Below are 26,869 nucleotides of genomic sequence, written 5' to 3'. Positions count from 1 at the left end.
CAGAGAAAAAGGACATCCTTGCTCGGTTCCCCTGTTCAGACACAACTTATCAAGGATGAATGCTACAGGCTTGACTTTTGCCTCTGATCCCTTATATAGCTTTCTAATTAACCTTATTATTGCATCAAAAAATGCTAATTCTTCCATTGCTCTACACATAAAGTCCCAGATTACTCTGTCGAATGTTTTCTCTGCATCGACACAAACTAATAACAGAGGTATTTTCTTATATTCTGCTTCCCTCTGGATCATCATTGTTCTATTACTGTTGTCAAATGTTTGCCTTCCTTCCACAAAACAACACCGGTTTGTATCTATCAATTGTGGCATCACCTTTGTCATACTTTTAGCCATTATAAACTTAAATAATTTATAATCATGGTTTAATTGAAATGGGTCTATAGGAAGTGGAAACAGATGGGTCTTTACTATTTTTAGGTATCACAGCAACCGATCCTTTTTCCAAGATGTTGATGCCTCCCCTCCTTTTAAAAGGGTCTATATTATCATATCGCATGCTCAGAAGAGCGAACGACAGATAATCGACACCATGTAAGTGAAAGCTTACAAAGTCGAAACTTCAGAACAGCAATTATTTTCCAATGGAAAACAATCACTGTTCTGAAACAAACATAAAAAAAACAGTAAAACATTACTTAACGTGGAGGGCTTTGCCCCCCACACTCCCCCTACTTAAATATACCAACTCCGAGATTGCACTACAGTGCTGAAAAGGCAAAGTAGCGAAAGCGGCCAAACAAATTCTTTCCCAGGGAAAGAATTCACTGAAACGCCGCTTCACTATTTTGCCTTTTTGCACTTTACTGTTCGACAACGACGCATTTGACAACCTGCGTCTGCGACAGCGTACTAGGGAACCTTTTAAAATACTGTCAAACAAAACCTTCCAAATCTTTATCACTTTCTTTCCTTCTATATCCCAAACCTCCACCAGAATACTATATATTCCTGGAGACTTTCCTCCAGATTGGTTATACATCACCATTTTTATCTCACCTCTTCCTGTCTTAACTGTTAGTTGTTCATAGGTTCTTATAGGTGTGTACTAGGCTAATGGCCCTGGAGCCTTTACAAGCCTAGCCCATAGAAGTGCCCTGGCATCATGCCGCCCAACATTAGTTCCCAGTGCCTATATCAAGTAGAGCCACTGGAGTGATCCCTGGGATGAACTTTCTATTTCCCATCCACTCATCAAGATTTCTCTTGAAGACGGCCAGCGAGGTGCTCTGCTTGGCATGTATGGGAAATATATTCCAGAGCATGGGCAGTCTCTAAGTTATGAACCTGTCCCTCCAGCATGTTCTGTTGATTGTGGTAATAAGGTTGAGGTCTCTGGAGAATGTGATGTGTAGGGATTGAGATTTCTTTAGATGCAGCATTTCTAACAGAGCTGGGTCAGACATGGCTTTGTAAGTCAAGCAGAGATCGTCTCTTAGTAGAGAATATGAGACAGAGAATAGCAGGGGATTTTTGAGTCTATCCATGTACAACTTGTGTTTAAGGCCTAGGATCCTCTTCGTGAGGCACTTTTGTGGCTTTTCCAGCTGATACATATGTCTAATGAGGTACATGCCAATTGGGGCATTATATTTGATGACTGACCTAATGAGGGAAGAGTAGAGAGAGATGATGACCTCTTTCTTTCTGGATGCAAAACCCTTGGTAATGAGATGTGCCACATAGAAGGGCTTTCTGACCACAATGGCAATGTGGTGGTCGAAGGAGAGGTTGCTTTCGTCCTGTGTCCCCAGATATCTTATAACACCTTCAGTGTTCAGTGGGCTACCATCAATGTGGTAATTAGTGGGAACTGAGTTTTTCCCAAAGGGATGATGATGCATTATTTGGCTTTAAGCTTAAGGCCATGGTTTCAACACCAGTCATTGGTCTCAGTGAGGCCTTTCTGTAGGATGTCTCCATAACTTGGGGAGTTAATAATGCTCCCAGCTTGGAGTGGTCTGTGAACTTGGTCAGCCAGAGTCCTTCCATGTTGGCCTGGACTTCTGAGAAGTAGATGCCAAACAGGAGAGGACCCAGGACCAATTTCTGTGGCACTCCACTAGTGAGTGGTTGGCAGTCTGACTTGGAGTCCGCTACTTTCACACTGTGGGTTCTGTGAGCCAATTTGCAAACCACTTAGTGATATAGGTGTTGATGCCTAGTTTAGTGAGTTTATCAATAATTACTGAGTGGGGAATGGTATCAAAGGCCTTGGCCAGATCAAGGTAGGCTGTATGAACTGCCTTGCTGTCATCCACACCTCTCGTGACTGACTCAAAAGAAGTCAACCCGGTTGAGCAGGTATGATCTACCTTTCACAAAACCTAATTGCGTGGGATCTAGAGTTTGGAGATTCCCTATATCCTTGTTAATTAGGTCCATGATGATGCGCTCCTTACATGTCAGACTCATTTGGCTAATGGGGTGATAATTCCCAGGGTCTGTAGTCACTCCCCCTTTATAGAGGGACAAAGTCTGAGGTGAGGCTGTGATTTATTTTATTTTATTTTACATTTGTTGACCGGGAGAGTCCAACTGGATTACAAGTCCATTTTCAGTGGAGGCCTGGGGAGAAAAGCTCCAAGAGAACAATTTTTTTACAAAACATAGTTTTAAGGACAGACTTTTGACATACAATTTCTATAGTAGAAACTTTGACATACATATTAACTAACAGATAGGATACATTCATTCTCTACAATATAATATTACATTTTAGCAGATATTCCTAAGTTTAGGATTCCTGTGAAAGATTTACTATCAGAGTAAAAGCAGAGAGACATAGAATAAGGCTTCGAAAGAGCAGATGATGCTCGCTATAGTTGAGAAGGATAAATTGATTTACTATATGTCATCGCCTGATTTTAGTTGAGAAGGATAACAAATTGATTTACAATATGTCTTTGCCTGGTTTTAGTTGCTTATGGAAAGCACAACATTGTTGGGCTTGTTTTCCCTAACTCCTGGAGAGATGGGATGAGCAGTAGATTAACAGTTCTAAGTGGGTACAGTACTATGATTGGTTGGCTTAGCAGAGCTACTTAAGTTAGGTGAAGTGTTCTGATGAGACATTAGCCAGGGGGGATACAGGAGCACAGTCGATTATTCAACAATTGAGTTTTAACAAGTTTCTTCAACTGTGATGGGGATTTATTGTCAGTTATGTGGGCAGGAAGGGAGTTCCAGGTTTTTGCTATACAGTGGCTGTAGACAGACTTACCAGCTTCATTGTTATATTTTGTTACTTTGAGGAGGTTTTGTGTGCTTGACCTCAAGAGCCTGTTGGTTGTATAGGGTTGCAAAAGATTTTGTAGGGCTGGGGTGTTATCAGAGTTATGTAGTATTTTGTAGGCTATTGATAGTTGATTGAGATGAAGTAGTAGTGGTAGTTCTAGCCAACTGAGTTTTTTTAGGCATTCACAATGATGTGTTCTGATGGGAGAGGTTGTAATAAATTTGGCTATCTTATTATAACAACTATCAAGTTTGTTTAGATCGGATTTGTAGAGATTTGTAAGCACGGGGGAGGCATAAAGTAGGGTGGATAGTAGGTGAGTCCTTGCTATTGTAGTTTTGGAGTGGTCAGTGAGGAATTTTTTATTGTGATACAGTAGGCCAAGTTTTTTATGTACTTTTTTATGGTTATAGAAATATGTAGGTCAAATCTAAGGTGATTATCTATTTCAACCTCTGAGAGTTTGGTATGATTTGTGGGAGTGATTGTGGTCTTGTTAAAGGAGGAGATGAAGAAAAGAATCAGTGGGAGGTGTGGCTCTGTGGGAGCTAAATAGTTCTAATTTTGTTTTACTTGGGTTCAGAATGACCCTTTGGTTTGTAATCCAGGTTTCTGCTAGGGAAAAGCATTCTTGTGTTAGGGAGTGAAGGATGTCAATTGATTTGGCTGCACATATTATGGTGGTATCATCTGCATATTGCACTACTGAGGCTTTAGGAATACTGTTTGGGAGCTGATTGGGGAAGAGGGTAAAAGGAAGTGGCCCCAGGATGGAGCCTTGGGGTATTCCTAGGGAGACTGGTAAGGAGGGGGAGAGTTGGTTTTGCCACATAACAGCTTGTTTCCTTCCCTCTAGGTAGTTTTTGAACCAGGAGATGGCAGGGGTAGCAAGGTTTAGAGTTACTAGTGAAAGAAGGAGTTTATTGTGGTTAACCATATCGAATGCTTTGGAAAAGTCAACGAAGGTGGCAGATACAAGGAGTCCGTTGTTTCTGTGAGTATTGACAAAGTTGGTGAATTCTGTTAGTGCAGTGGTGGTCCTAGGGAAGGGTCAAAAGCCATGTTTTTGTGTTGCTATTAGATTATTTTCTACGAGATATTTCTTTAGTTGCTTGTGTATTACCTTCTCTAAAATTTTAGATAAAAGGGGTAGTATGTTTATAGGGCAGTAGTTATTGAGTTCCAGGGAGGTTCCCCCTTTATGTGATTGAATAGGGCACACATATGTAGTGCCAGTTTACTTTGTAGTTTATGTAGAACACATCTAGGGATATTGTCGGGTCCCATGGAAGCTGTATTCTTGGCCTTGGACAATGCAACTTTAACCTGTGCTGCAGTAATGCTGGGTACCTGTCATGCCTCCAGTATTGTGATTGGTCCTTTGGGGGGGAGGGGTAAAGTGGCACTGAATGTGTCGGCCAGTATGTTGGCAATATCTGTTGGCTCAGTATACAAGGTACCATTGCGCAGTAACTCAGAGCAAACCTGGGTATTGCCGTGGAGATTATTGATATAAGTATAGAAGGTTTTGTGGTTGTTTTTAGTGTCTGCTTCAATTCTGCCTTCATAGCTGGTTTTAGAGGTTTTGATGAGGGAATCTCAACTTTTTGTTGAGGCTAATAAGGGAGTTTTTCCAGTCTTGGGACTTCACCTTTTTTTGCAATAGTTTCTTCCTTCTGTTTTAGGGTTTATTAATGGCATGCAACCACCAGATTGGCTTCATTTTTTCTGAGGAAAGTGTCTTGGTTCTGTTGGGTATGGCTAGTTCCATGCATTTATGTATGTGTTCGTACAGTGTATTAGTGTATGATTTGGCAATCATGCATCTATTTTCCATTGACATGGGTGATGTGAAGTTAGCCATCTTTGTTTTTAGGAAAGTTAGCTATGGAGAAGTTTTTCATGGTGGTTACCTTTGCAGGGGGTGTGGGTGAAATGTGGATTTCCATGCTGATTAGTTTTTGGTTAGATTTAACTAGGGAGGAATTGACTATTGTTGTACAGCAATGGTTGCCCATGTTAGTAATAACGAGGTCAAGGATGCTGCTTCCTCTAGTGGGGGTAAGAATGACATGGTCCAGGGCATTGGAATTGATGAATTCCAGGAAGCGTTGGGCCAGTGTATTGGTGCATGAGTAGTTTGCCCAGTAGACGGAGGGGTAGTTGAAGTTGTTGAGCCTCATTTACGTCTAACCTTGGAATATTTAAGACTTCCATAAATATTTCCATTTGTGTTTTTCTTTGATTTCCCCACTTTTCTGCTTTATACAAAATTTCATATACTTTCATAAATATCTCTAATACATCTGCAGGATCTCCGGTTAATTTTCTTGTTATAGGTTCCCTTTGTTTGGCAACAACCCTCTCAACTTTTTGTTGCCTAAGTCGTCGTGCCAAATGTTTTTGTGCTGTGGAGTTATCAAAAACAGCAATTTTCTAAACTCATATATTATCCAGGTACTCCCTTATTTTTCTCTTTAACACTCTGCAATTGCCCCTGTTCTTGTTCTATGAAATTCCCCTTATTTTGTAATGCTGTGTCAGCCCTTATAAATAATTCTTAATACTTCTTAACCAGATATCTTTTTCTTTTATTTCTGCCCTGTTTTTAAACTATACTTTCATTTTATCCCACTCACTAGTTATAGCATCTGGAGTACTTTCTTATTTTCCCTAATAGCTCTTGGATACTTTCCAATACCTATCCCTTAAATTCCTCTCTTTTTAACAGGTAAGTGGGGAAGCACCAGTGTCTCATCTTTACTTCATTACCCTGCATTTTCTCTTTTTAGTGATTGGCATTATTAGATGTGTGTCAAAGTCCTCAATTAAATGTACATGTTCTTGTGAAATATAATTTCCATCTAGTCTAGCCCAATCATTATACCTTAGGGAATACCATGTAAATTCTCTCCAAGTTCCTACTACTGAATTCACGTCTTTTATACCAAATATTTTCATAAATTTCTTTACCCTCTTTTGTTATATTTTCCCTTTTAGGCCCCCAGATACAGCCTCACTGTTGCAAATCAAATTTTATTCCTGCCTATAATTAATATTCCCTGCTGAAAGCTGATTATTTTTCCCAAAATATTTTTATGCTCCATAATAGTAGTTTCAGATGGAATATAAATACATGCCAGTTTAATCCTCATCCCTTGCCAGTTGCTCCTTACTACCACAAAGCTACCATTATTCTGTTTGTTTCCTCTTCTATCATTACTGGGGCTCATCTAACAATTAATATAAGTAGTCCTCTTTTCTTTTGTCTCTGATATTCTGTAGAATATCCATCCTGAAATCCATTCTTTATCAAATTCACATGCTCACTTCTTTCCAAATGTATCTCAGGTAGCATTGCTATTTGCACTCTGCATTACTTAATATAATTATGTATTCTTTTCTTTCTTTCTATACCTGTGAGATCATTCGCATTCCAAAATAATGTTGAAAGTGTCGCCATTATGTTAAGAAGTCATTATTCCACTTATTGTATATGTCAGCTTTTTAAATGACTGTTTCCAGCTTTTGTGATACATGTACCAGTAACATTTGGCAGGTTAATCCTGTATACAGTTTTTTCTTATCAACATTGGAACATATGTCACATTTTACAACACATTTTATTGTAATAAAGACCCTCAAACAAAAAAACAAACATCTCCAGAACACCCTCATAACCTGTTAACGTAATGCAAACACACATAGCTATGTACATCTTCAAATAATGAAGTTTAACCCTCCCAGTAGGAATATTTATGCCAAAAAGTCAACCACTAACATAAGCCTTGATTGGCGATATTGTAGTTGAGGGCTTCACCAGTTCCTTTCGTGCAGAAGTGGGTGTGTCGCAAATTCAGTGACAACCCGGTCTGCATATTACTTGGGGTTTTCGACAAACTGGCAATAGATTCTATATATTTTATTTTATTTTATTTTTTTTTACATTTTAGGTTGATTAAAACTTGCCGTTATACACAATATGTGCATATCAAAGTTCAGTCATGCTGCAACACCCTGTAATACTTAAAGACTTAACCCCACAACTGAATGAAAGAAAGAAGAAGCGGTTACACTTCTGTTATTATTGCGTGCTGTACTGACAGCACATAACCATTCAAAGTGTCAATATGAGATTTTGGTGACTGACTATTAAAAGCACTGTGACAATGGAAACACTTTAGTTTAAATAAGAAGCTATTACACGTTGTATCAAATCCATAATTTTAGCAGTTGGCAGTCCTCTTAAGAAACTAAAATACCCCAAGGTCGACAAAGTGTTTTTTTTTTTTTGTTTAAATGTCAGTTCATGCCATACCGGTAATTTACTTTCAGTTTACTGTTATATTTACTATCCTATTACAACGTCAAGTACACTTTTTTTTTTCTTCGGTTGTATATTGGAAGGGAATGCATATTCATGAATGACATATCACGGGGGTGGGTTTTGGGAGTGGCTTGCTATTGCGCATCTGGTGAGGCCCTCAACTACAGTATCGCCCCCTGATTAACCTGAAATTTAGGATATCCATGCTAAGACTAGGGGAACCAGTCTTATGATTTCCTGACCAACTCTAGTCATTTGTCTGGAGAAGTCAGTGTGAACAGGTGCTCTGACCGTGAAGGACAGTTTTCTACTGCAGATACAGTAATTCTTATAAAAATTGTCAGGACATCAGTACCCAGTGGTGCAGTAGCATTGTCTCCTCACAGAAAGAGGTTCTCTGGTTCAGTTCTTGGCTGGGTTGCCTTTTGTGTGGAGTTTGCATGTCCTCCCTGCATTCATGTGAGTTTCCTCCAGGTGCTCTAGTTTCCTCCCACATTCCAAAGACATGTGTCTAGAGCATTTTTACCTGGGCCTCCACTGAAAATGGGCTCTGTCCCAGTCAGATTTTCCCAGTAAATAAATGTTAAATAAATACAACAGTTGGCAGTGGTAATAGCATACCATGCTCATAGTGGTGTTGCATTCATTCTTTTTTCATGATTTTAAAATATTGTGGTGATCGGAACTGTGGAAAGTGTGCAGGAAGTGACAGCAGCAATTTGAACTGCATTACTGAGGTTATTTTTGTTGCTTTAACATCTTCTTTATAGTCAGACTGAGGAGCATACAAGCACACATACTATATATATATATGTATATATATATATATATATATATATGTATATGTATATATATATATATATATATATATATATATATATATATATATAAATGTGTGTATAAATGTGTGTATGTGTGTGTCTGCAGATATTTTTTTTCTTTCCACTTGCAGTATGCATTATGCCATAAGTTGGGTTTCATGGTTTGAAGAAATTAAATTGGTGGGGTCAAATTAAGCACAGAGTTGCATGGAAATATCAAAGGTCGAATATTAGCCTTAGATTCATTTTATTGCAAAATACCTCACTGCTGTTACCTGAAAGTTTTTTTGTTTAATAATATGTATATTTATAATATGACCTTAATCTCTAAGGTCAAAATGTGCAGACGGCATAGGAGCCCTGCACTGCCTGAGTACTCTCCACAGCTTTAAACCAAGTCTGAGTAAGTCCAGAAACATCCAAATTCTGCAGGGTGTGGAGAACCTACATGTAGTGGAGTTTCTTATTTAGACTACTGAAAGTGAGCACAAACACCTTTAGATGTTCTTCTGCTGGTTTGGCTATGACAGAAGGTTTATTACATTGGCGATGCTTAAACAAAGCACTGTGCTGGAGGACAAGGTTTTAGCCAATATGCAAAAGACTAATTCAGGCCATCTCTGACAAAGCAGAGTGATCTGTCAACCATATCCTGCCAGGCTAACAAATATTGTACCCCATTTGGATTACAACAAAAACTAAGCCAATTGTTAAAAGTCAATTATCTTCTGTTTATATTGTGGCATCATCCTTGAAGAATGTAGAATGCTGCTCACTGCTAGCCTCATAATGGCCAGGGGCAGATAGTCTGACAACGCCATCTTGTTTTTTTTTTTTCTTATAGTCTAGTGAAGTATGCCTTAGTCATTTACACCCACATGGACTATGATGGAGTCTGACTGGTACTTAATAGTTCAGTGACTTGATAGAGTGCATGATCTGTCAGATCCTGGCCCCTGACAGGAAACTAACTGTGACTTTCTCTTTAGCCTGGTAAGTGTAAAATATGTGTGTCTCAGAATGGAATCCACTATGACCAAAATATTAAGTTAAGTGGTTGTTTGCATTATGGGCGTGGAGGATGAGATGACATGCATTGTGGCTGTATGTGTCTGTGGAGGATTTTTTTTTTTTTTTTTTGTAGAATGCTTTTGAGGAGATTTATTGTGGATGCAACATCTGGGAGGCCTTTGGGGTTTTAGAAGATTACAGTTAAAAGCCTCAGCAAACAGGGGTCTATGTGTCTAGTCCAAAGTATGTGTGGTGGGTGCAGTGTGCTTTTTTCTGTTAACCTGTTTGACATTGTAAGTGTTGTATATCTCTCAAATACTGTATCAGTTTCTTTAAGAATTAGTTGGTTGTCATTAAACATTAGACAATGGTTACATTGCCTGAGGATGTCTCTATCCATCTAATTGGCTGCAGAGATAATAAGATAGTACATATCCATAGCTCCAGATCTTTATTTCATAATCAGTAAGGAATGATACACAAAGGGTCTAAAGTTGGCTCGTTTGGGTTACTGTATGAGTATAGTCTTCTATCAAAACTATCTAAGACTAAACTTGTAGGGAGGTGGTCCTTAAGGTGCAAAGTAGTGGAGAAATAGAAGTATTGTACAAGGAAAATTTCAACTATAAGTACTTGAGTCTATGCAGTTTATTTATTTATTTTATCATTTGTTGATTTTGTTAATCCTACTAGGCTAGTAGACTTTATTCAGGGGAGATCTGAGGAAGTATTTTTACTACTATGGGACATTTGGCCAGGCTATCAGGGAATGTCCCCTATTCTTTTCATTGCATGTGTGTGTGTGTGTCTGTGCATTCCTCGCATGGAGACAACTGGATGAAGTAGGGAGAGTTGTGCTTGATTACATTAAAGAAAGAAGGATTACTAGACACATGGCATGTACAAATAGTCAACAATTAGCTGAATCTGAATAGGATCATATTAAAGAGACTGAGATAGTTGTATTATCAACAGGAGGGCTTACAGATTCCCAGCTTGTGACATTAATGAATAAGGAAGAACTTGATGATGAGTCAGAGTTATCATGGTCAGATTTGACAGAAAAAGTGATTTCATAATGTGGAGGATGTTTGTAGTGATAAAGAAGTGAGTAAAAATGACAAGAAAAGTAATTGATTAAAAAATCATATGCAAAAGTGATTGGTGGTGTAAAACAAAAAAAAAAACAGTTCCTGTCACATTTTGGAGATATAAAGCTAGAATTAGAAGTAAAAAGAAGTGATTTTTGATAGGTATTATGTATTGGACAATGTGATACTGCCTTTAGATTTTACTGCAAAGACTATTAGATCTTTAATACATTTCAACAAAGAACATTCTTTGTGATGTTATTTTTGATGTTATTTTTGATACTTGAGATTTATTGGACAAATGTTTGTTTCTTTGTGAAGAGAAAAAGAATGCATTTCATTGGAATGACTATATTTTCTGGTTATGGGAAGAGACTTAAAAAGTTACTGTACAATTCTAAACTGATGAAGTTGAAATAACAGAATTTGAAGACTGATTTTCAAAAATGTATAATTCTGTTTCAAATATTGTTAAAGAAAAAGATGAACAGGGCTGTAGAATGGAAGGTGGGAAATGAATGTTTTCTTAAAAGCTGAAATTGATGTGGTGAATCAAAATACTGGGCAGCCCAAAGCAAGTTATTTTGTGGGCGTTTGCACATCTTATTAGTGAATGTGAGAAAACAAGGCATAATTAGTGCAGAGAGAAGGGGCATATGGTGAATAGGTGTAGAAAGGTAAGTAGAATGTGATAAAAGTAATTAGAAGAAATTAGTCTGTTAGAAGCAGATGGCAAATGAAAATGAAGATGAGAAAGAAGTAGTAGAATGAGTGGTACCTCTTAAAAAGGGAGGATATAAGGACTGTTCAAGAAAACAAAGATGAAGATAAGAAAGAAGTAAATGAAGATGTACTAGCTGATAGTAAAAGGGGATTGTATAGGCAATAATGTTGAAAATGCTGATAACATTCTTTGAGTTATAAGAAGTAAGCAAGAAAGTAAGAAGTCCTTTTGAAAATGGAGAGAGCAGTCTGAAGTTGAAAAAAGAACATTCAGGATATAAAAAAAGGAATTCTTTAAGTGCAAGGGTAAGGGTGAAAAAGAAAGTTTAAGAATCTTTCACCAATACTTAAAGAAAGGAAAGATGAATTTTAGAATAATGTCTGTAAATGTTAATAATCAGATTAAGAGGACTAGGAGAATTGCCATTTTACAATGGATTAAAACATGTAAAGCTAAACTGATTTGTTTGCAAGATATCAGATTTATTTCAAAATTTGACACAGTTCAGATTCAGTTATCATGGAATAGTAAGAAAATTTGGGATTTTGGGAAAGGTACGAGTTTTGGTGTGGAGTTTTTGTTTGATGAAATAAAAAGAATGTCAGTTTTATCTTGTATTGGCAGATAGATGGTAGGAGATGGGGTAATGATCTATATAAGGTGATATTTTTATGAGGGGCATAAATTGTAGTTTAAGGAAAAGTAAGAGGAATGAGGAGACAGATGTTATGAAAGTGAGAGAAGTTATGAAATGTGGAATATTGAAAATGTGGTCAAATAATTTGTGGACATACAAAAGAGTTTTTACTATCTGAAACTTTTGTTGAGTTAAAATGTAGAGTTATGTTAAATGGATGTTCAGATTGTAGGCTATTCAGATGGAGTGTGATAATAATAGGCAAGTTATAATGGATGGTAAAAGGATTTAAGAAATGAACTGAATCAGAATGTATTAGAGAGGAAGATGAGCCAGTTATGGAAAGATCATAGTACTCTGATGGATTTGTTACTCACCTTGGTCAGAGTGGCGGATCATATTTAAGGTGAAATATAACAAAATGTACAGTTGGAATTATGAAAAAATAGATTGAAAGTATTATATGTTACATTCCATTTTTTGTCATACGTAGATGATATTATCGTTATAACAAAGAACAGAATGTGGCTGGAGACGATGTTAAGTTCTGTTAAGTGTCTTAAGTATGTGGGGTTAGAGTTAAATTTAAAAAAAGTAGAGGGGTAGGAGAGGTAGGCAATATAGAAGGTATTCTGTTTTCTAAAGATGAAGCAAGTTTATTGGGAATTACATTTGGGAAAAAGGAAGCAGTTGCTTTAGTTAGAAATATCTATAAAAAATTAACATTAGTGGTAATTTATGGAAGGCTTTCAGGTTATCTTATAAAAAGAAAGTTTACTTTATTAACTCAGTTACTATGAGAACAATTGATATTTAGCTAGGGTGCATGTGATTTCAAGTAAAAAAAAAAAAAGGTGATAATGCAAGTTGTATTTTTCTGTTTTGGGGGTTCTAGGTTGAATCCTATAAATAGATGGATACTGTATTTGGAAAAAGGATAAAGGGTTAATATTTAGCAAATTGCTGTTTTTTGCTTTTTCAATGATTCTGTATAAAGTATTGAAAGAAAAATATAGTTAAAAAAGTATTATAGCTCAGGATCTTGAAGTGAAATATGGGGGATGCTGGAGGTGCAAAGAAAAAATTAAAAAGATGAATCCGGAGAACAGGGAAATAATTAAATATCAAAGATAATTTTGATTGTGGGACTTGGATGTTAATGGTGTCAAGAGCAATAGGAAACTCTTGTATTGAGATATTCTGAATATGTGTTATGCTGTCAATTCTTGGGAAGAATTAAATAAAAATATTGTTGTTGCAGTTAGGGCAAGGAACATTTAGATTTAGCTATTTAGTAGAATGCCAAGATTTTTTGTGGAGGTTGGGTTTAATTAAGCTGCCATTTAAGGGAAATATGTTATACAAAATAATGTTTCAATGACTGTGTTAGTTTTGTAAAGGAATGGACACTTCTAAACATGTTTTTGGGGTTGCGTTAGGGTGGAAAAACTATGGAAAGTAATTTCAAAGGAATCTTTTGGGTTAAATAAAAATGTGGAGGATTTTGATATGAATATGATTTTATATGGCTGTTATGGGGTTGAAAAAATGGATAAGATTTTGTTTTCTGTTATTTGGAATATTTGGATAGCAGAATAAAAGATTTTATGTTTACTAAAATTTGGTGAGGGCAGAAATATTTCAAGTTAAATTTTGGCTATGGCAACAAGAGTGTGGAGAACAAAGAATGGTCAGTTTTGTGTTGGTATGAATTATGACATATTGTATATATCCACAAATTGTAAATAATGTGAACAACTTATTTTGTAAATAGTGTAAACATAAAGGTCTCGTACTCTTTTTGAAGAGATGGAAGTGGTTCACACAATTGCTCCCATTCCTAGCATGGAAGAAGCAGGGACGAATGTTGTGTGATGACAGAAAACAGCATTATTGCAGTAATGGAGGAGAAGGGTGAGTTGGTGGCTGATGTTTCAATAGAGTCTGTTTCTGATGTTTCAATAGATTCTGTTTGTGTGTAGAGTATTGCTAAGTCCATTTTTGAATTGGGATGTACAAATGGGCAGCATTTAGATTCTTGTGGTGATGACCTTATTAACCAAGAAATTGTGATTATGGAGGTATATACTAGAGATTTACATTATATGATGCTTGTCAGAATGATGCAACAAGAAGACCCTGGTGAGGATTTGGAATTATTATAGGCTGACATTATGAAAATTTTTTTTTCGGAAGGAAAGGGGCAGAAACCTGAGGTATAGAGTATAAAGAGTGTTGAATCTGTAACTGAAAAAGTTTCTAAAATATATGCTGACTTTGTTGGGTAAGGGTAAGGTGGAAGGGTCACATGAACCAGTTATATGAAAAAAAAAATACTGTTAGAATTAGATAAAAAACTGGTGAAATGATTTATAGGCACTACATACAGTACTAAACTGTGATGCCAATAGGTTGTTCAACTAGTGGCACAAGACTGTTTATACTCTTTGGGGGAAAAATAAACTTTTTGTGACTTTGCATTTGAAACAGACGTAAAGCAGGACATCTTTATGTTGAATGTTGAAAAAAATGTATTTCCTTGGCATGCTTTTATTTGTTAGGACATCTTTATTTAAAAATACTTTTCATTTTCAACTCATGAGATGGATGAAAATGATATTAAAATGTGTATGTTGAGTTAATTTGAAAAAGTGAATAGTATAAGAAAAAAAGAGATGAAAGAAAATTATGGAAAGTGGGTTGGAAACTGGAGGCAATTTTGAAAGCTGAAAATGATTCTACCATTCATATACCAAGTGTAATTTATGTAAATAATTTAAGGGTAACTTTGAAATTTGTAGGTCAATCAAAGATTTTTTTGAGTGGGACTTATCATGTAATTAGTGAATGTGATGAGGTTAAAATGTGAATGTGATAAGGTTAGATGTAATCAATGTGGAGAAAAGGGCCATACCATGAATAATTGTAAGGTTATGTGTAGGATTTCTAAAATGGAAGGACATTTTTGTTCTATTGAAAAGAAAATATAGAGAAAGAAAGTAGAGAAGATGTAGAAGGGGCAGAGAAATACAATCTTCAAATGAAGAGAGGGTTGAGCAAGAAAGAAATGAAGAGCTTTATATTAATAAAGTAAGATGGGTTTAAATCAATCAGGGAATGTAGAGATAGATAATAAATATGAGTTATTAGATAGTCAGCAAACTGAAGAAGATGAATAAATTATGGATGCTAATAAAAGGATTTCAATGTGTCAAAGAGTAATATTAATGAAAACAAAATCTAAAAATTAGACTTTCTAAGGTTCAAAAAAGGGAATGAATAATTTAAAGTTAGTTTCTTTGAGTGTAAACAACTTAGTGAATAGAGTAAGAATGGTCAGCATTTTGGAATGGTGTGAGGAGCTCTCCAGCAAAAACATACACTTATAAAAGCATGTTGTACAGAAAATGGGCTAATATTTTCACATATTACAGAAAACAACTCATCCCGGTATACAGAATAGATAATACTGCAGTTCAAAAGGAGAATGTTGCAGGAGACCTTGGAACTTGGGTTGATAATTCCTTTTCTTTTGATCACCAAGTCACAACAGCGTTCAGGAAATCTTTCTGCTTTGCACAGCTTATAGCCAAAGGAATATCATCCAGATTTAAAGTACTCATTGTTCCGTTATGGTCTGTATTGATTAGGCCAATTGTTGTATACATTGGCCCCTATGAGATATACCTTAGAAAGACTGTTCAGATTTCTCACTAAGAAGATTACTAGCAGTAAAATCCCAAGCGACTAGAAAAGACTTGGAAAAACTGTCCCTTTATCTAGTATCATGTATATGCTTCAGGTGAGATCTGTGCCATGCCTTCCATGCCATTAGACAACCAGTGGTCCAAGATCTCTTTTATCTGCACAAGTCAAACAGATCAACAGGACCAGGGATCTATAACTTCATCAGCAGATTAATAAAAACAGTGGTGAGACAGGTTCATTACTCACTGCCTTCTGCACCTCTGGAATAGCATTTCCCTGCATATTAAGCAGTATGATACACTATCTTCTTTCAAATGGACATGCATTTTGGATGTATTCATAAATTTACTCTGGGTTTTATTGGCTTAGCCCTCCTCTAAAGGTAAGATACAGACTAATTGTATTGGTAAGGCATGACAGTTACAACACTCACGCACCTTGAATTTTCCTATAATTCTTTTCACTAGCAGTAAAGAAATCATAGCATACCTTTGTGCTGTAAAGACACCAGTCCTATATGTTTTCAGTATACGCTATTTGTAAATATCTATTAAAATGTGAACTAACTTTCCATTTACTGGAGTAATAGTCAATAATTCATTTCACTATAGAACTCTCAGTGTAGCATAATGCAAAAGCAATAGAAGCAGAGAGGGAAATAACGATGACTGCCATTAGCACAGCAGAGTATGGCTATTACTTGCTAATGAGTTTCATACTGTAGTCCAGAGTTTGAATCCCTCTGTAAGCATTTGCCTTCTTTGACTCTGAGCACATTACTTAACTCATCTTTCCAGGCTGAGTCTGAACAAAGTCCATTTGGGTCCTTGTTCTTCCCCATTTAAATAAAATAAAAAAGATAAAAATAAGGAATGAAATTGCAGCAGACAAAAAACTGGGCATTAAATAATTTTTAAAACTGCTCTGAATTATTTGGAAACAAACCTTAGTTATGACAAATGTTTATATAATGTGTAAACTTAAATTCAGTGGAAGTATTTTTGCATAAAACACATTAGTAATGCATAGCCTATACAAAATTCCAGACTGAAAATGATGTTTTTGGAAAGTCCATATGAAGTATATGAAGTAACGCATTCATAACTGTACTGCTTGAGAGTAACACTAACACTACTTTCAGTTTCATAAAGTAACTGGGTGGGATGCCCATTTATTTCCACAGCCAAAATTAAAAATTATACATTATACTAATGAGGAACAGTAGACTTTCTCTTGGTGTATGTGCTCTGAGAGAACAAAAATAGATATTTCTGTCTATCAATCACTGATTATAACATACAGCAAAAAAAGTTACTCTAATTTGAAGTATTTGGAATGTAAGAGTTAATGAGCTAATGTTTAATAAGGTTTAAAATTTGCATGGAATTTTGAAAAGAATTAGATTTTGGTTGTAGAAGAAGGAGTAGGGGTCATGTGTATAATTTTTTTTTTATTATACATTATACGTCCCCTTAATATTACTTTACTCATCTGGTCAATAATACATAGATATATATGTATGTGAGGGCACCAGGCTTAACATCCCTCCATTAATTGTATTATCAATTAGTAGTGTCTAATTATAGGGATGTTGCACTGAAGATTGCAATTGCTTTTTGAAGGATTTTACTTTCTCTGAGACAGTTGGCTCCCAGATTTAGTATGGAGGGGTGCAGCAGGGTGTGCCTCCTGGCAAAAAGAAAAAAAAAACTTTTGGTTTGTAATTTGTTACTTTTAAATGTCATTTTAAGTGTTTCAGATGTTTTTGAAGCAATCAGATCAAAACAATTAAATTTTTATTAGTAAACCTATATATCTGATATTCTTATTTTCATCCATTCCTCAATTGTTGGATTCAGATCCAACAAGGCCACTTTTTACAGCTAGTGAAACACTGAAAGCTCTCAAGCTCTACTCTTACCCACAATGCACTGGTCCCCTACTATACTTCTTATCTTGTTTGCCACTTTCGTGTTCGGATATTGGTCACTATTAACTCTTGGGTATTTCTGGAGTTTTAGTGAGTAGTTTAAAAATGTATCTTTTAGAATCTTCTATTTTCATATATTTTATTGATAGAACTTTCTTTTCCTGTTAACTTATTCTCCCTTGCCCTTCTTACACCTTTTAGTGTATATATTCCCTTAATTACCATTTTTGGTAATTCTTTCCATTCTGCTACCTTTTAGGTAGGTTTTCTATTATTACTATTGTTTGTATTTTTTCATAGTTTAATTAAAAGGAAAAAAAAACATTTATTTCTCTTTTTCTGTTTTCTCCTTCACTTTTTACATAGCAATGCCCAAAAAATCTTCAGGTTTTAAAAAATGTAAGGCTTGCATCCATAAGATAACCTTGTCAGATGTACATGAGTTATGTCTGTATTGTCTAGGCCTGACCATTTAAATTCTGTATGTGACATATGTAAGGGCTTTAATCCAAGGGCCCTTATTGACCGGATGAATAAAGTAATAGTATGGGGATTAATGCCATCACCATTATCATCTGATATGGCATCTGGGGCTCAAACTCCCAAGAAAGGTGATAAGAAGGATTCTAAAATACATTCTTTGGACCCATCAGGCTTTTCTTCTTCAAGCTCAGAGCTACCTTCTAAAATAGCTAAATCACTGGATTCAATTTCATTGGATCCGATGACCAAAACCATCAATCTGAGTTCTTTGGATTCAAAATCTAAAGCCTTGGAATTGATGCCATTGAATCCAAAGAAGTACAAACATGGCTGTCCTCAGATCTGGTTTCCTCTCTCTCTGGATCTAATAACCTCCCATCTCCAGTCTTTTTCCTGGAGAGATGCCACCACTCCAGGACCTCATCCATTGTTTCCTCTTCTTAATCCTCTAGACATGTGACAAAAGCAGATGAGGATAGGATGATGATGAAATTTCTCTTGATGCATATTCAAATAGGGGTTATCCTGGCTCCTGGCTCCTACCCCATCAGGTCCGGACACTTTCATAAGTATCACCCCACCTATTTTATCTCTTACTCTGATCCAAACTCTGGTTTCAGAGCAGTTGAAACTGAGAATCCCAGAACTGTCCATATCAGATCTGAAGTTCAATGTATCTTCTACTCTGGTACCATCTCTGAGTGGACTGGCTCTGAGCTTGTTAGAGACATTAGCTTTTGGATCTGTAGTGTCGGCACTAGATCTGGGGTGTTGGAGTCAACTCCAAGATTATCTGAGCTGTCTCCACTCCTCAGAGCCTCAGTCCTCGACAGCTCAGCTCTGACTCCTGCTTCCAGTAGTTTGCCTTCACGTCTGAAGGAGTTGATGGTTTGAAAACATGTCTTCTTGCAGCCGTCAGCTTCTTTCTGCCTGAAGCATTCTGCTTTCAAGGTAGTGGAGACAGTTTTCTCTGCTTCAGTAGAAAAGATACACCCACTTTCCTCAGCTCCCACTTCCCAGACCCAGTTTTTGTTGTGTCAAAAACCTTAACTTCCTACTCCACAGGGACATACAGCTCAAACAGGATATATTGACTTCTTCTGATACTTCTCCGGAGCATCCAACTGAAGAAGTCCTTAGGAAAAGAAAGTGCAAAAGGAGGCACTTAGACTCTCAAGAGTCTGTCATGTAAGAGTCCCCAAGATCACCACCTGACAACATCTCACTGAGGAGCATATTAGAGATCCTGAAGTAAAGAGGTGTTTGGTCAGCTGATAAACCTTTCCAAAATGAATCGGTATTCATGAAGCCTTTTGGGCTTGCCTGTCTACCTCCTGCGTGACTCTGCCCACCAATGATTTCATTGATTTGATCTCTCAATGGGCATGGAATGAATCTGACTCTGATAAGCTGATCCCCAAGAGACCAGATAGGATTCTGGCATCACCCAAGGACAGGGATTTTTTTAACAAAGGAGAACCAGTTGATGCCATGGTCATAGTGGTAGCTACAAAAAAGGAACTTGCAGAACAGAGTTTCTCTGTTCATCCTCCTAACAAGGAATCTAGGGCATTGGATAGATCCAGGAAGCATGTATACACTTCAGCAACCTTTGTAATTTGGTCACTGAACTATTTGGTACACTTCACCAGACTTCAGACGGATTTGATTAAATAACTCACCAAATCCCTATCTGGGACCTTAACTTCTGAGGCAAAAAGCTCTCTTGCTTCAAAGCTGCCTACCCTACAGTCCATTTCAGACTCATCCATGAGACTTATTTGACATGCAGCTGAAGACACCACAAGGACAGAGGGTTTAGGCACTTCCTTTCAGAGCCGTGCCTGGATGCACCTGTGTAATTTTGCATAGCCCTTCAAGTCTTCTTTCATCAATGCTGCCATGGGCAAAAGTTCTTTGCTTGGTCCCAAGGTTAAAGACACACTATCCAGGTGTGAGAAGGATGGTAAGATGCTGTCTGCTGTGGGTGTATGTTTTTCAACAAAGAATCGTTTCTAGGAATCAATGAGGTGGTTAAAATGTGGTTCAGAAAGTGCCAGTGTCCTTTCCATGATCCTTGTGGAGATAGATTTCCCCCCACTGCCCCAGGGGGAACTAATGGAAGATGCCACCCGCATGGCAGAGGAGGGCTGCAGAATCAGAGGTCCAGAGATAGTTGTTTCTGACAGACTTCCTGAAAGGAGGCCTGATTGTCCTGGAGGCAGTTGAGGGACATTTATCCCTATGCTAGAGAGCCTGACTAGAGATTACAAAAGATACATGGGTGAAGAGGATTATTTCCCAAAGTTATAAAATTCCCTTTTCTATTTCATCCCCTTAACAGAGAACACATTTCCTGATGTTCCATCCAGACAGAGGAAAGCAGTAGCTCTAGAAATAAAAATAATAAAAAGAGTCCTCCAAGAGGTCCCACCAGACCAGAAAGAGTACAGAACTTACTTAAGATTCTTTTTAGTGTCACAGAAAACAGGGGACTGTGACCAATTTTGGATCTCAGCTATCTGAATGAAACAGTTCAGTACACAAAGTTCTGGATGGTCACGGTTCAGTCCATTCTGACTTTCCTGCACAAGGATGACTGGATGTGCTCAGTAGATCTTCATGGTGCATACTATCATATAAAAATGAACAGGCAATCCAGAAGATACCCACTCTTCCATCTGGGACCCAGTGATTACTAGTTCAGAGTTCTGCCCTTTAGTCTCACCACAACACCCAGGGTGTTCACCAAGTGCATGGCAGTAGTAGTAGCAGCTCACTTGAAACTGCAAGTATTCAGGGTATTTCCTTATTTGGATGACTGTCTCATAACCATTTTGACCAGGCATCACCAGACCAAAGCATGAAATGATGTACTCCAGTTATTCTCCCACATAGGAGACAACAAATCCCAACTAAAACCAATTCAAATATCTGAGTTTATTGTAGCTTTGTTGAACAAAGTATCCTTGACAGCTTCCCTTACCAAGGGTAGAAACCATATGACTGCAGGTCAGAAAGATCATTCAAAATTACTCTTTCTCAGCTTGATTGATTCTTCAGGCCTTGTGGTCATTGTCTGTTGTGATAGTTTTGGTTCCACTAGCAAGATACCACGTCAGAATTCTTCAATAGAACCTAGCCACACAGTGTCCATTCTATATCAACCCTTATCTACCCAAATCAAGATAAATTAGGCTTGAAAAATTTCCTTATTAATTAAGCAAGTCCATTCTACTGCATCATGCGTGGTCACTCAATGTGAAAGTGGTGGAAAAGATATTCTGTCAATGGAGCCAACCTTGCTGTAACCTCTCTGCATTTCCCTTCAACAAGTGCAGCAGGTACTTTGCTCTGATCCCCCTACTGGGGGAGTCACCGAGAGAAGCTCTTCTCCATGATTTGCCCACTGCTCTTCTCTATGCTTTCCCCCCTGTACCTCTAATCCCAAGATTCTTTCAGAAAGCATCTCAATTGAAGAGCACAATCATTCTCATTGCCCGTTATTGGCCTCATCAAATTTGGTTTCCCTTTCTTTGGCCTCTTCTGCTTTTTCCACCATGGATTTTGGATCCAATTCCAGACCTACTGTCTCACCCAACAAACATGATATACACAGATCTCTCAGGACTGAAATGAACTGCATGGTGTCTCAACTTCCATTAATAGCAAGAAAATGCAGGCTCTCTTCCCCTGTTCTCCACATGCTTTTACCCTCCCACAAAGCTTATACTAGAAAAATTTACAGAAGTGAAAGAAAAGGTTTCTGATTTGGGGGCAGCAGAATGACATTAACTTTTTTTCAGCACCAGTACATGAAGTTCTAGAGTTTTTAGCAAAAATTTTTAATGAAGGTGCTAAAACTAACTGCCATTTATAATTCTCATTTTGGGGTAAACAATTCATCTTTAGCCTCTTTCAAACTCTGCTAGGCATTTGTAAGGGGAACTTTTTTCTTAGACTCCCTTTTAAAGATCCAACTCCCCTAATGGATTTAAATTTAGTTTTAGAATCCTTGACCCAATCTCCCCTTGAACCATCAGCCAGATGTGAATTAAAATTTCTAAGTTGAAAGACTATCTTTTTAGTGGGCATTACATCTGCTAACACAGTATCAGAAATTCAAACCCTATCATCTAAACCTCCTTATTTGATTTTTCATAAGGATGGGGTATTCTTACAAACTAATCTTTCTTTCCTTCCTAAGGTGGTGTCAGAATCCAATATTAATCAAACTATCACCCTTCCTGTCTTCCTTCCAAATTTTTCAAATAAAGGAGAATATATGCTGCATTTGTTGGATGTTTACAGACAGTTACATTTTACCTACGTGGCACAAAAACTTTCCGGAAATCAAATCAACTATTTGTCTCTTTTTCAGATTCAAAATTGGGTAAACCAGTTACCAAAGTGACCTTAGCCAAATGGTTAACATTGTATTTCATTTGTTTACCAAAGAGCAGGTATGACTTTGACAAAACCTCTAAAACCTCATTGTACTAGCTCTATGGCAACCTCTTTAGTGTTTTTATCCAGATCTTCCTTGGATGATATTTGTGCAGCTGCAACTTGGGCTAAACCTCATACCTTTATTGCTCATCACAAATTAGATCTGGTCTGTAGGGAAAGAGCAGTATTTGGCTCAGCAGTGCTCAGGAATATGAATAAAAATGACATCAGATAAAGAAGGTATGTACTCACCATAAAGTTCAATCTGTGTTGTGCATTTTCATTCCTCCTCAACTCCCCTCCCTCCAACCCCCTACCAGTTTGACTTCTGGAAGGATCAGACAATACTAAAGGGACCAAAGTTCCTTTGTTTGAGGTCCAGATATTACTATTTGTTCTTTTCCATATTTACTAAAGTTAGCAACAAGATCTAGGGTGTAGTAGGGTCCTAGTGCATTATAGGTAAGAGAGGATCTCAAGAACTTTCAGTATTCCATGAGCTGTAAAAAGTGGCTGAGTTGGATCCTAAGACTGGATCTAAACTCAGCTGTTGAGGAAGAATGAAACTGGACAACACAGAACATTATGGTGAGTAAATAACTTCTTTATTTATCTGTGTGTGTGTGTGTGTGTTTGTGTGTGCGTGTGTGTGTGTGTGCATGCGTGTGTGTGTGTGTGTGTGTGTGTGTGTGTGTGTGTGTGTGTGTGTGTGTGTGTGTGTGTGTGTGTGTGTGTGTGTAATTACTTCATTTTATTGCAACCATCCCCAGCTTTCCACAATACTGCTTAATATTTCTTGGATTTAATAGATCACAGGAAGCCAATGAGCAGAAAGTGTCATTACAAAATGGCCTGGGCCACTTATTTATTTAATTTTAAGTAAACATAAACTAGATACATAATAAAGTAATGGCTCCAGTCCATGCTGTGCCTGCACAGGTGGCAGGCTCTGCAAATATACATATGAAGTACTCGCAGTTCCTATCATTTAACTTTATTTTTTAACCAAAAATTAAGTAAGCAAAATGAACAATTATGTTTAATATGCTAGCAAACCAAAATAGTTAGCAGTGACGAACGTAACAAAGGATTTTTTTAATCAATTTTGTTATCAGCCATGTCAGCCATGTGCATATAACCCCCTCCCCAAACTGTGAGTACTAGACTGCCACCCATTTCACCCTTAATAGCACTTCACTATACTTTGATTATGCATGGCACAGTTAAAGAAACTGTTTATATAATATATATATATATATATATATATATATATATATATATATATATATATATATGTATATATACTAACCATACACCACACACATACACATATACACACCTTCCCCCCCTAGACCCCCCCATGTGGGGGGCTGCACCCCCCTACTTAAATATACTAACTCCAAGGTCGCACTACACAGACAAACACATAAAAATACCACCATACAAGTTGCATTCCCCTCACACACGCACACATCACAGTCACAAAACACACTGACACACACTAAAACCCCTAACTAAAACCCTTAAACATAAATACTTACCTGAACTTCCAGCTATCCGTTCACAAACCGCAATACCAGAAGTGCTAAAGCAACATCTCCGGACTTCGGGATTTTGAAATTCGCGCTTCTGGGTTTTCGGAATTTTGAGCTTTTGGTTTTATAATCTCGGGATTTTGAAATTCGGCATTTCAGAATTTCGGGATTATAAAAAGTGTTCATATATATATATATATATATATATATATATATATATACACTATATATATATATATATATATATATATATATATATATATACACTGTATATATTAGAAGTATGATTGTGGGCATTAATATATATCAAATAGAAGTAACATCTAAATATTGAATATTAGTAAGTACAGCACCTAGTGTAAAATAAAAAATAGTTTAGGATTGTTGGATTTCCAATTGGAATTACACTTTGTACAACACTGTAAAAGAGTCTGCATACAGCAACATACATACATACAGCAAAATCAAAATTTACATATCAAGCATGGACTCCATCATGACAGTATTTCAATGTAGTTTTATTCTGCTCTGGTTATATAATATCACAGAAATTTGACAATGATCCTTTTACGTCATATACTTTGTATGGCTGAAAATCGAGTTAAGATATCTATCTCAGAATAATGAAGATGACAGCTGCATATCACGAAGAAAACAAGTTGATAATAATATACAGATACGTTTAGCCATGCAAATGACATTTGTGATTTGAAAAGGACTTGCCTTATTGTTGAAAATTAGTGCAGATGGAGCTGATGTCTGGCATAATATATTACAGCACTCTGCAACACTCTGAATTTCTAGCTATAATGACAGATTTTATGCCTGTCTACGTGTTGGGAAATTCTTTTTCAGCATTCTTCAGATTTATCTTTATTATAGACTTGCACTGTGCCTATTTGGGTTTTCTAGGGGAATGTTTAACTTGGCATTAAGAAAAATTTGCAGTGGATTCAGTACATGGTTTAAAATTGTATGTGAATGTCTGGAGAGGAGAGCATTTGATTTAGATTTGACCCAGTCCAAATGTTATTTTAGAATGCATCACATCATGACATGCTGTAGTTTTAATTCTTTACATGGTTGCTCATACCAGATATGGAAATGTACTTCTCAGTACAAAGACGAAAAAACCTACTTAGGAGAGATTACTGCAGATAATTTATATTCCAGTTAGCAATGACCATAAATTTTCATATAAGTCAGAAAATGTTAATCCTCCTCAAAAACGGACAGCATAAGAATTATTTAACCAGGGGTAGATTTTCTCTTTGTAATGTAAATATGTAAGTGGGTACTAATCTTTTGAACTTTTCTGTTTTATAAAAGATGTTCCATGAAGACACTGCAGGAGGCTGGCAACTAGTAGCTGTTGATGTGAACAAACCACAGGCTAGAGCTCCAGCTTGTCTGCAGGTACAGTAAACACTTCAGAGTGGAGCAGTATTAATAAATGCAACTGAAACACCATTCTGTTCATAAAGCAGAATGCAACGTGCGGTGTTTGAGAGTAAATCTTTATTGTGCTGAACAGTTGTGTGTCTGTGCGTGCTTGTGTGTGTATACATGTTGACTGCTGTAAAGATGTTCTTTGTAGCACATGTAATATGTGAATTCACCTGTATAAGCAAATCATAAGAAAAATAAAAGTAGCAGAAAATAGAATTTTGCAAAGTGAAAGAAACTTGAAACTTGTGGATTGTGTATACTGAGTATAATTAATGCATTATGTATATCTACAGCTGTTAATGCAAACCTTTGAGTGTTTCTTTTTTGTTTAGTTCTGCATCCGTATGACTCAGAATAAAAAGATGATGATCCAAACTTTGTTTTTCTCTAGGTGACAGTCTTAGGTTTACCCAGCAAGACACTCTTAATAAGTTGTCACACAGACACAAATCTATTCCATAAGATACAAGGGCTTCCACTTGAAAGAATTGTGCTTGGTACCTTATTTCTACTGAGCTACTCCCCCTCCTCATTTTTTTTGTCTTGACCTCAGCATTTTTGTTTTGTTTTCCCCTTTGGACATATGAGTAATTTAAATTGTACTGCATAGCTTGAATCTTATCTCATTACAGCTGATGGATATATTTGAAGTTTTTGATATGCACATAATATTTTTCACTTCAGTCTGACAGCTTGTACGGAGGGTTAAGGCTGTGAGCAGCGTTTCCTGTGGTGCGTTGCTTGATTTCCTCAGCCTTCATTTGCCTATTGAGTGATCTTAAACAAGTCACTTATTGCTTAGGGAAATGTAAGACTGTAGGCGAGGCTTCTCGGTGGTCCACCTAGACTGCAAGCTAGTAGCAGCATATGAACTTACTTAACAAATTGCTTTATTGTGCTATGAGATGGTCATATACACCCAAAGAGCAAGGAATTGCAGCTCAGAGTTGCCAAAACAAGGGTTTAATTATTCCATCCTTTTACACTGTATGATATCATAATAGCAGACTACGCATTTAATAGTCTTTCTTCTGCATTTTTCACACTGCTGCCGCATAATTAATATTTTGTCTTGGATTGGTCCTGGAATCAGTTCTACAGGTGAATGACATTATCTTTGTGGTTAGAGCTGCATTCAGCAAATAAGAAATTTGGCAATATCCGTGTTTAACTTTGTGTAGCTACTAAACTATGGATAACTAATATAGGTTTTGTGTTATTACTTCTAGAGGTGTATTTGTTTTTCAGTACCTTAATTCTCTTTTGACGTGGTAATCGTGATATCTTCTGGAATTCCTTATGGCTTTTATCTGACAAGTTTTTAGTGATTAAAAGTGATTTTTTATAATATTCATTGTTGCAATTATAACTTCTGGGAATTTAGTCTCTGAGGTTTCTCACTTCCTTCAGAAAATACTATGAGCTGTTACAGAATGAATTTCCAGAAC

General features: G+C 36.8%; 1 protein-coding gene across 5 annotated transcripts in view; it reads left to right on the top strand.

Annotated features, from left to right (window-relative positions):
* The window catches only part of NALCN (sodium leak channel, non-selective), a 3,563,801-nt gene that overhangs the window by 1,555,914 nt on the left and 1,981,018 nt on the right, over positions 1–26,869 (top strand). For all 5 annotated transcript variants that reach the window (XM_044071239.1, XM_044071242.1, XM_044071240.1 and 2 more), the window contains exon 10: positions 25,302–25,388. In XM_044071239.1, the coding sequence (XP_043927174.1) occupies positions 25,302–25,388 (87 nt within the window). The remainder of the gene's footprint in view (positions 1–25,301; positions 25,389–26,869) is intronic.

This window comes from Protopterus annectens, chromosome 5.part0 (genome assembly GCF_019279795.1).
Source record: "Protopterus annectens isolate FY-2018-M chromosome 5.part0, PAN1.0, whole genome shotgun sequence".
In the NCBI taxonomy this organism is placed as follows: Eukaryota; Metazoa; Chordata; order Ceratodontiformes; family Protopteridae; genus Protopterus; species Protopterus annectens.
This window is presented reverse-complemented; position numbering and strand designations above follow the sequence as displayed.